At 39.0% G+C, this 12,001-nt stretch overlaps 1 protein-coding gene across 1 annotated transcript in view; it reads right to left on the reverse strand.

Moving 5' to 3' along the window:
• Positions 1–672: 672 nt before the first annotated feature.
• The window catches only part of slc49a4 (solute carrier family 49 member 4), a 42,517-nt gene continuing 31,188 nt past the window's right edge, over positions 673–12,001 (reverse strand). The window contains exons 8-9 of the mRNA XM_079880372.1: positions 11,194–11,376; positions 673–1,801 (exon numbers count right to left, since the gene is read on the reverse strand). Of these exons, the coding sequence (XP_079736498.1) occupies positions 1,686–1,801; positions 11,194–11,376 (299 nt within the window). The 3' untranslated portion in view covers positions 673–1,685. The remainder of the gene's footprint in view (positions 1,802–11,193; positions 11,377–12,001) is intronic.

Consider the following 12,001-nt stretch of genomic DNA (forward strand, 5'->3'; position numbering starts at 1 on the left):
CACGCACATCACAGTGGAGAGGAGGACAGAACAAAGGTCACTGTTAATTAAAGGAGAACTCCGGTCAATTTTAACATTGAGCTCATTTTTTTGTAAATTTGGAGTGCTGTCAGTACAGAGAACAATGACAAAAAAACGATTTTTGTCATTGTTCTCTGTACTGACAGCACTCCAAATTTACAAAAAAATGAGCTCAATGTTAAAATTGACCGGAGTTCTCCTTTAAGGCATGTTCACTGGTAAAAGAGAGAACCGTTCTGTACAGAGAAACACGGAAAGTGATTCGCAAGCAGGCTTTTCCCAGAGGAGAACAGAACTGTGTGTGTCCAAAGTTCTCAGTTGCAAAGCTGTGGAAATGTGAGGGCTGAAAGAATTCAGCATGTCCATGAAATGTTTTTCCTTTCCACTGATAACCGTCAATCAGTTCCACTGAAGTCAATCCTAAATCCAAGTCTCAAGCCACCAAATTTCACCTTTCACAGCAAAGTTGCACGCAACTAATGCGATGAAGTAGTCTGGATTCAGATGGGCTCCATTTTTATGGTGATGCTGAAAAATGCAGGAGAGAACAGACCAGTGGGTTCACGGGTCATACGACAGGGAGAGGGAATATTGCACTCGTTGATGCATGAGGTTGTGCCACAAATCACGAAAGGCTACCAAACATGGCCGTTATTGCTGGTGTTTTACTGTTCCAGCAGTCTGTAATGCCATGTTTAAAACGCTCAGACATAAAAACCATTAACAATCCCTTACGGTATCAATATTAGTGAATTAATCCCTAAAATGAGTTAATAAATTACATTTAAATTCTGTAAAAAAGCTCAAAGGCTTGTGCAACAGACACCCACTGTGCGCATGCTACAGCTAGAGATGAACACAAATGGCTACCTTAACATGAATATAGATCTCTCATCTCATAAACCACAACCTCAGACGTTTTGAGGTAACATGACACAGAATCGGACCAATCGCTGTAAAACGATTAGACTCTACAGTGGAGTGAATAATCCTTTGCATAATATGGGCTGATAAGGAAAACGAGAAGACTTGAGGACCACGGCATATGCCACTTATTGACAGACCTATCACAGGTCAATTAAAGCTTGGATCCCACAGGCTATTTACAAGTGACACTACAGCTCTAAGAGGTCCCCGGTCCACAGACGGCCATAGCTCCCGCCAGGCGGCTAATTGAGCTTGTCTATAATTATCCATTACACTCCCATTAGATGTGGTGAGAGCACTAGAGGAGTCATCACCATGGGGCACTGCCAAATCCACGAGAAGATCCGCTTGTGCTTGCATCTCTACGCAATAAATGTCCCTTATATCGTGACAGTATGTAAACACATCATTTCCATTGATCGTTAAAAAAAAGAAAAGAAAAAAAAAGTCAAATAAATTATATAAAAGGGATGCATTCAGAAGGCAAAATGTCAAGGTCAGTATCTACACTTCTTTCCTCCTCAATTTCTACTGTTAGTTATGATGCTAACACAATGCACTGCCATCACTGCTGATCATATATTTCACAATTACAACATCTTTCAAAAAAAAGAGCACTGATCCATTAAAGTGAGCAACATGCTGTGTGCCCTTTCTGTGCACTCTGCTGGAATACATTGTCCATAAAAAGACAAGCCTTCAGTCTTCTTCAGCGGGAAAAAGCTCACTCGGTGTGCTCAGACAGAGACAAAGACGTCCAAATAGAGGCGGTCGTACGATTCCCTGAAGAAAAGGAGGAGCAGGAGACTGAAGATGCAGGATCCTGTCAAACACCAGTTCAACCAGGACAGCTCTGAAAAACAAAATAGCAAGGTTGACTGAGGTTAGCGATGACAGTGTTAAAAGGGTGGTATAATGCCCTTTTCACAAGATGTAAAATAAGTCTCTGATGTCCCCACAGTGTGTGTGTGAAGTTTTAGCTCAAAATACCCCACAGATATTTTTATATAGCATGTTAAAATTGTCACTTTTTGAGGGTGAGCAAAAACACACTGTTTTCTGTGTGTCCCTTTAAATGCAAATGAGCTGCTGCTCCCGGCACAGGGGGCGGAGCTTCAACAGCTTGCACTCACACAGACATGCAATGAAAATTTCAAAAACTTTTAGTATTTTATGTTCAAACCAGAGTCAGACAATGATGGAGAGACTCAAGAAGAAGTGACAACATGTAGAAGCAACAGGACATTTCTGAATGGTTAGTTGATGAATTTATGTAGCTGATGTGTAGTTATCTTCTAGTCATTGATTAACATATTCTGTCTTGATAATCTATAAATCGTGTTCAGGGGGTGGGGTTTATGTAAATTCTAGGGTTGGTGATGTCACTAACCCGGGAGGAATGTGGTGTAGTCTCTACCAGCCGTTTGCTGTAGTCCTTAAAAAGCGATTTCTTTAAAATAAAATATCTCCCTTTGAACTTTGAGCGTTGTAACTTTGCAGATGTTGTTTATTCTCAAACGGCAACATTACACATTAACTAAAGTTAGAAAAGTGAAATCTTAATCAACCACCCCTTTAAGAGCGCTGGATACCACGTACATCAGTGCATGATAGAACAGACATGAGTTGGAAATAGCGTTTTTTTTCGCATTATTCATCGAAATAAATAAATAAAAGCTAAAAATGTTTACAGTATTTTCCCCCCACAGCATGGCATTCATTAAACAGCTATTCTAGGCATCTTTTCTTCACGTTTGTAAGTTTCAGGTAAGTTCAAGGGGTCATCGGATGCAAAATTCACTTTTATATGGTGTTTGCATATAAATCTGTCTTTGCAGTGTGTGGATAACCACCATACAATGAAAAAAATCCATTCACTCTTTTTTAATCCTCAAAAAGCCTAAACACTCTCAATAATCAAGCCGTTTGGATTTTGAGCAATATGCCACCTAGAGTTTATACAATATCAGGATAAATATCTTCCTATCAGAGCAGGCCACACAACTTCTTGTCGAAGCTCTTGTTCTCTCCAGACTATTGTAATGCTCTCTTAGCAGGCCTTCCGGCATGTACTGTCGAGCCTTTGCAACTAATCCAGAATGCAGCAGCGGGGGTGATCTTCAACGAGCCGAAGAAAGCCCACGTCACACCTCTCTTCATCAGTTTGCACTGGCTGCCAATAGCAGCTCGCATCAAATTCAAGGCACTGATGTTTGCCTACAAGACAACCACTGGCTCTGCACCAATATACCTAAACTCACTAGTTCAGACTTATGCACCCTCCAGAAGCTTTCGTTCTGCAAGTGAACCACGCCTCGTGGTGCCATCCCAAAGAGGCACAAAATCACTCTCACGGACCTTTTCCTGGACTGCTCCCAGCTGGTGGAATGACCTGCCTATCTCAATTCAAAGAATGTCATTTACAAAAAATGTCTAAAGACATATTTTTCGTCAGCTCCTGACCAATTGCTAGCACTTACCTTTTCTATTCCATACTATTCTATTTATTTTGTTTTTCTGTTAAATTTTTTTTTTAAATTAACTTGCTATGTGTACTGTGCTAGACTAACTGAGACTTGTTACAGCACTTGTATAATTATGCCCTCTTGCTGGTTTGATTGTTTCTATTGTTCTCCTCATTTGTCAGTAGCTTTGGATAAAAGAGCCAGCTAAATGATTAAATGTAAATGTAAAATAAATTGTAAAAACTCACTCGTTTACACACTGCCTCTTTCTGCAACTTTTTTGCAAGGTACAAAGTGAAAGTGCAAGGCTGATGCTCCGTAGTGGATTCACACATACATGAGTGTCGCAAGGCAGTTTTATTTCGATTGAAAGGACGCAAAACCGCACCGCACACTCCCAGAATCTGTATGGTGCGCTTCCACTAGCCTAGCGCGGAGCAGAGCGAGCGTTTTCAATTCATTTAGAAGTTTAGCTTCACGCTCACACGCGAGCTTAAAGCTCAACTTCCATTTGGAATGAATTGAAAACACTCGCTCTGCTCCGTGCCAGTGGACACGCTAGTGTAATATGGACGTTGAAATGAAAAGCGTGAAGTATTGAATCTGGCGGTAGATCCCGCGTCCACAAAAAAAACATACACAATAATGAAAATAATGGAAAGGAATTTTGAACGTTCTGATGAACGTTCTGATTTCTAGGCTAGAAATACGTTTGAGGATGATTCGCTTGTTTTAAAAGAGAAAAATGTATTTGCGTGTTGCCCTCCTGGACGTGGTGCCCCTGGGCACTTGCCCAATTGCCCATATGGTTAATGGCAATATGATGTCATATTGCTCATGCTCCGCCCACGACCACTGACGGACTGTCCCGTATTAGCATATTTCCTCCCTCAGCCATTTGTATACTGTCCACCAAGGCAGGTTGCCATGGCAGCACTTTACATGTCTTGTGTCATACATGCTCCATGGAAAAGAGGGGTGGGGTGAGCAGTTGCTCATAATCATTTAAAGAGACATGCACCGAAATGGGTCGCTGTGAACAGAGCTGTTTTTGTGGAGGTAGAAAGGGTGTTGTTTTACACAACCATTGAGGAATTTTAAACAAAGTATGTTACAAACTTTACACGAAGACCCTAAAGAATCATCCCAACTTGTGGAAAATGGGCATCCGATGACCCCTTTAACAAATATAAATTTGTTTTTTTGTTTCTTTTTTAGTACCTAAAAAAAAGCTATTTAGTAGTACCTTAAAAAAAACTAGCATCCAAGGATGACTGTGGTTAGTGATGACAACATTTAGAGCACCGAATACCATGTAGCCTACTTCACCGAAAGATAAAATGTTTATCATAATTTTATAAAAACAGTAACATATACATATATATATATACAAAAATAACAATGTAAGCCTACTTGGCCTAAAAGGGTTAGGTATTCTTGTAAGGTACAAGAAAATAATGCAGATTTTTTTTCACAGCTTAGCATGCATTCATTTTTTTTTCTAAAGGCAAAATCCAGTCATTTCAATAGGAGTAGTCCACACATTCAGAATTTTGAGCAGGGGTAAAACATTTCCACAAGAATTTGCCGCATTGACCAATTGAATGCTGCTTGGTTTGAAAGTGACTTATGTGTGAGCCGTGCTTAGTGCACCATTACATTATTAACAGTGGAAATAGAGCTTTTTTTGCCATGTGACCATGCCTTAAGTATGAGGTAATTTAATGTAAATGTTTTTTTTTTTTTTTTTTTCAATAGCGAAATAGTCATTTATGTACTGTTTTTCAAAATCCCATATATATATATAAATAATGGCCCATTTCACTACATTACAGAGCTGCAAGTGGTTACAGACAGCAATTCACATTGACAGTTGGCACTTACAAACTTTGAACATAAAACAGATATCACAGCCCTTCATTTCCTTTTGACCAAACCATATACATGGTCATGCTCCAATAATCAAAGGCAAATAGACTATAAAAACAAAATATACTAATAATTGTTTGAAAAACATCAGAATGTGTGAGATAGCAGACACACACAGATTCCCACAGCCGCTCTATTCCTTTCATTGGGCAGTTACATTTACGAGAGGTTTTACATAAGCTTGAAGTTTAAACCAGCAACAGAATCATTTCACACGCGCTGCACATGAATACGAAGATACTTTTTAAAGGACAACACTGAAAACTGCATGCGAGAGCTGTGCAAACACATTCAGAGTACATATACTGCAGTGAGCGATTCAATAGATGAAAGCCTCACACCAGCTGCTGTGGCTCTGATAGAGCGCTGGGTTGAATATAACATAAACCAGGTCAAACACACAGACCCTCGAGGACAAAGGAAAGAGCGCAACTTAATTTAATAGAGAAGTGGATTTCAATTTCAAGGCGTCCCGTATCCAGATAACAGGTTGATCAATTGCCCCTGAAGTGAGAGCTGCAATCGATGGCAGAAGGTGAAATGCATGCTGGGTCAGCTGCTGAGCCCATTTGGGATAAATGATATGATTTAGCCATGCAGCACAGTCAACACAACCAGGTACGGCAGACGATAGAGCCACGTCGACTCGAAGAAATGGGAAGCGGGGATTCTTTCCAAAAGCCCCCTCATTAATCAGGCCTTACTAGCCCTTCAGCTGCACTTGGTATAGCGGCAGGTTAATGGAGTTGTGTTTATCTGGCTATTATGTCTGTGCTGCACGCCCAGAGAGAGGCAGCATCACCAGGCAGGATGTCTGCAGCGCATGTTAATGAAGAGAGCGGCTCGGCTCAGGTAATCCAATCAGACGCCCCCCAAAAATCCGCGAGTCGTCAACAGTCACTCTTTCCAGCGCTAATGGAAGGCAGAACTTTGGACAGAGCGGCCCAACCTCTCCCTGAGGCAGCACCGCTATGGAGAATACAAAAGAAGTTGGTTTAAAGGATTCGATTTCTCCCTCCTTCTTTCGCAATAATAGGGCCACAGCAATTATATCCTGTCTGTCAGTTTACGCAGCAGTCAAACTGTTATGTCGCATTTCCTTCCTCTTAATACCTGACGGCAGAATGCAGAGATGTTGTTATTAAGGGTGCAATTTAGCCTGTCTCTTTCCTGCCATCGTCTCATGGGCTGTAATGTGCTGAAAAGGCCACGGTGGAATGACAGCGTAAACAGGCCACTCACCGTGACACTCAAAATCTCTTACATGCGGAGCGCTGGGACAAAAGCGAGGACAAGGAGGGAGGGATGCGAGGAAACATCCTACAGCCGCTGTCTCACGTCGTGACCGGGCGGCCCAATGTCGTCTCACTCACCCACAGGGCTCCTCACTTCCTGTCAAGCGAGCTGGGGTGTCTGAGATGGTCCTCTTATTGCTGTAATTATTCTTAATCGCTCCCCATTCAGCTGGCAGACTGATGGCATATTTCAGATCAGTTTAATGTCTTGCTCTGGCACGAAGCAGAATCAAGAGAGGATGACTGACAGTTTGTAGGCTCTGTTTTTCTCCTTATAAGATTAAACCAGTATTATGTTTTGCAGTTCTGAGTTTGATTTGTTTACCTGGTTTGCTCTGGCAACACAGTCAAGCTGTGATTCTAAATATACATATGTTAAAAAAGAGGAAAAATTATGTAAAAAAAATAATAAGACAAATTAAATTGTATATACACACACACACACACACACATACATACATGCACTATATATTTTTTTCTTTTTCTGTAGAAATTACAATTACAATTAAATTACTGTTTTTAAAAATTAACTTTAAGTGACAATGTCTAAAACTAAAATGAGGAAATTAGCATGCACAATTAATATATATGCAAAAAGATACAATAAAATATCGCTTGATCAACCATATGGTATAGTACAGTATATGTGCATTATAACATAATATTTCATCCCTAAGAAATGTACTCGAAAAAATTACACAACTCAGCTTCAACCCAGGTTTAAGCATGGTGTGAAAAGCTCTAGGAAACTTGATTTTGCTGAAGGTTTACCTTCACAGGCAATTGAACGTGCTAAATCGAATGCTGCAAAAAGAGTTTAGAGCAGGCATACCCCATCAGGAAGTACACACTCTGGGTCTCTACAAAAGGTTACTGGACCCTTAATTTTATAATTGCCATTTGACAGACGGGCCACCCTCAAACAGTAGGTGACATGTCCTTTACTAAGCCACAATCAAAAAAGGCTGAATGCTCAATCTTTACCAGCTATTCACAGCTTTCGGATTTAAGGGTGAATGAACCAACCTTGCCAATTTAAATGGCCAGCTGGGAAGGACAGCAATGGTCACTCAATGAAGCACATCCCTTTCATTTCATTTTAAAGTAAATACAAAGAATGTGTAAGAAATGTGTGGATGTATCATCTGTCACAGGCAGGTGCTATTCTTAAAAGCACATCAATACAACCTTGGGTGGCTGAAAAAAAGAGGATCTGGAAAATAGGCAGGCTCAGTATAAGAGGAAACAGGCAATTTTCAATGCACATTGGTAACCAATCTACACAATAATTCAGATCTATATTAGCAATGAAATCAAAAGAAACAGGGTAATTACAACAAGGTAAACAACAGAACTCTGTCAGGACTCAAGTTTCTGCTGAAGGCCGTGACACACCAAGACGTCGTCAAAGAAATAACGGCGACAAAAGTCGACTTTGTTGTCACCTCGCATCAGCTGTGTCTGGGCCAAAAAGCTGCACTTGATCACACCGCATAGACTATAGTCAATTGCCAAGTACTAGCATGTGAGCTCTGCACCGGTGTATAAGGAAATAATGGTCTATATCAGCAGGTATCAATAGTCCATATTCATCTTTCAAAAAAGGAAACCGAAACTAGGACTGCAGATATTCAAACCGTAAACAAAGCAGCGCTTGCTTACCATTTTGAATACCATCATGTTGATCACTTTCTTTATTCCATGCAGTAGGCGGCTCATGTTGTTATAAAAATACTCGCTTATTGGAATGCTCAGGTAAGATGATATAAAATTAGAACAGCCTTCTGTCTGTGCCGTCTCAACTTCTTCGCTTGCTGTCATCACTTTCGCTTTTATTCTGATGCACTCATCAACTAAACTGAACAGCCATCAAATGATCTCTCTCACAGATGGCCCTGACGCCAATTCAACATGCTGAATCGGCTGAACTGTCACCGACGAGGGCCCAAATAGAGATGCGTGTTGAACACACCATAAAAAGTAGCCCAACGGATGCTCACCAGAGGCCAGATGTTCTGTTTTAATACATTTTGAAATGGAATTTATTCCTGTGATGCAAAGCGGAATTTTCAGCATCATTACTCCAGTCTTCAGCGTCACATGATCCTTTAGAAATCATTCTAATATGCTGATTTGGTGCTCAAGAAACATTTCTTCTTATTATTATCCATGTCGAAAACAGTTGTGCTGCTTAATACTTTTGTGTAAACTGTGAAGCATTTTTATTCAGGATGATTAGGAAGTTGAAAAGAACATCATTTATTTAAAACAGAAATACGTAACATTTAATTTAATGCCTCCTTGCATAATAAAAGTATTAATTTCTTTCAGAAAAAATAAAAATCTTACTGACCCCAAACTTTTTTACAAAACTTTTTTAAGGCGAATACATGCTTCGGTTTTACGTTTGTCACTACGTCTTGTACAGAGTGTAAAAATTCCAGCATCCAAATTCTACTTTCAGTAAATTTTGAGTAGAATGTCTAGAACTAACTTCAATAATTGGTGGGCCCACTAGATGGCAACACTTTTACAGTTGGGCCATTACTTCAAAGAAAAATTCTATGAAGAATATGAAAAATGCCAATGAAAACAACAGAATAAATGTTACATCAATGTGCAAGGGTGATATTACTAGAGCTTTCATCAAATGCACATGCACATCATTTTAATGTGTTCAATTTAATCATCTGTCTAAAGTTCTATTCATTTAACTATGTGTCAAATTTTAAGTGGAACTACACCTTTAAGAGGAGGACTTTGTGCAGTTTAGCTAACAGAGAGCTTATTATGTCGAGAAGGGCTTTCTGCCAGTGGAAACAGCGAGAGGTTGCAGGATGGTTCTGATGAAACAAACAGAAATCCATCCATCATCTCTTCAGCACCTACACACCGCTTGGCCTAAACAGAAAGCGTTCAAAACTCAATAGCAATGCCAACGCAATAACCATCTATATATAGAGACCTCATTGTTCCAACATTATTTTCAGACATGGCACGGTGTTGGCGGGCAACTGCGGCACTGACAGCAACACAAAAACAGAACGAATCTCATGGCTTCATTTGGAACCGATAACACGATCAGATTTGAAAGGATGAGCCAGTTAAGCTCACTCATCTCAGTTTAATCTTTTCCAAGGGATCAGCAGGAAGACTGAGGAGTTTTCGCAGCCTTTCTTGACACCTGGGAGCCGTCAAGCAACCTAACTGCTCATAAAAACAGAGACCTGTCAGCCGGTCACTCAAGGCCACTGACAGAATGGGGAGATAAGTATCACAGTGGACATCTGGATTTGACAGCGGTCAGTGTGAACAGAGGTTGACAGCAGTACAATTTATTACATATGCTAATTTCTAAAGAAAATGGGGGTGGTAAGTTTTTCACAGGCAAGCATGTTGTGGGTGGTTTCCAAGACATGGCTATAAAGTTTCAGAGATGCTCTATTTGGTTTCTGGGATGTTATTAGTGTTGGCTAGGTGGTTGCTTACTGGTTAAAGTAAAAAAAAAAAAAAAAAAAAAAAACTATATCATGATGCATGTTTGTGTGGTTTTCACCAGTTTTATTGGTCTTTTATTGTATCGTAAGTCTGTTTTTACCCCAAAAATCTAAATCAAAAAGCAAATAAAATGCTATTATGACTTAATATTATGATATTATTTTCAGGAAAATTAAATCCCCAAATCTCATTATTGTAATGCATAAAAACAGACTTTAACAAGATGACTATATCTTTATATTACTTTATATATTTTAATAATACAAGACTATAAATATTGATATTCTAATATAATTTATATAATTTATTTATACATCTTAGTAGTATTTGTACAACTACCTTAAACTGAATTGATAACAAATTGATTTTAACTTTGAAAAAAAAAATTGAAAATATAAAATTATGAAGAATAAATGTGCTTAATTTTCCTGAAAATAAAATCACAAATGTAAAAACTTCTGACAGTAAATTGCATTTTCTTTATGCAAAATAAGATTTTATTTTTCTTTATTTTTTGGGGTGAAATGTGAACTGGACAGGATTTGGGAAATTCATCCACACTCTGTGAATGTTTTAGTGAACGCTGAACACCATCCGTAAATAACAATCACTGAAATCATTGTTATGTTATCAACAAGTATATATGTCATGTGTATATATGTCATGTATGCGCTACGTAGGCAGACTATATAACAAAATGCTGTTTTTTGAAGGGAAAAACACATACAGCCTTTGTGTTAACCTGACAAACGGTGTCCACCAATAGCAAGAGCTAGAATAAAACTATCACGGACTACCTGTCAATCCAAAGAAACCTCTCAGAAAGTCACTCATCAATATTCAGCTGGACGCTTGTATTTACAGACAGCAAGTCAATCTCCCTGCACTTTTTTTCATGCGAACAGCTTTGCACTGAAAGTTAATCATCATTCAGGAGGACAATGACACTGTCCTAAGTCTAAGTCCATGTCTCTGCCATGTGTTTATTTAGGCTGAGTGAAAGCTTTGTTTTAATTGCTGTAAACCTTGCATTTAAAGAGTTAAAAATATCAAGGTACCTGTAAAGTAAAAGGTGAGGAAAAACAGCAAAAGTCCGGTGAAGAGGTTGCTGAGGAAGGTGACCACTCCACAGGTGATGCCCTCAGGTACAGGGTAAACCGTCTCAATGAACAGCTCCAAGAAGATGGGCACACTACTGTTGATGAAGATACCCACCAGGATGCAGGAGGTGTAGAGAGTGGCTAAAGGAGCAAAAAGAGAGAAAAAGTGAGAGAGCGGGCTGAATCTCAAATACATTTCTAGAATAATACCTTCTTTACACAGGAAGAGAAAGACTTTGCAACTGATTGAGTGGAAAAAAACGTTCTAATTAAAAAAAATTTCTTACTGCGCTGACAAACCTCCTTTCAGCAGATATTACACTAATCAACTATGAAAACACTTACAACCTCATCTTTAAGTAATGACTATAATGTGCTAAGTTGGTACTACATAAATCTTTCTTATTATCTTAGCAAAGCTGAAGTTTAATGAAGTGTGGAATTTGCAATAAAATGTATTTTATTCCAATATTAAATACACTTTCATTTCCAAAACCCTATTTTGCTTTAAAAAAGTGCCAAAAAGAATAATTCAACGGCCTGTCGTCAATTATTCCTTACTTATATTTTAACACATTGTATTCCTGTGATGGCAAAGCAATTTTTAACCAATTTAATGCAATCTTGGTGAATAACAGCATCAAGCGCTTTCATAAACATGTTCATTATGAATGATTCCCAACTTTTCAGTGTAGTGTAGTTGTAATCATCAAAAATATCTGAGATACGTGTAACCATGGTATAAATAGAAGAACTGACAATGCTG

The sequence above is a fragment of the Squalius cephalus genome (assembly GCF_949319135.1).
Source record: "Squalius cephalus genome assembly, chromosome: 9".
NCBI classification, from domain to species: Eukaryota; Metazoa; Chordata; class Actinopteri; order Cypriniformes; family Leuciscidae; genus Squalius; species Squalius cephalus.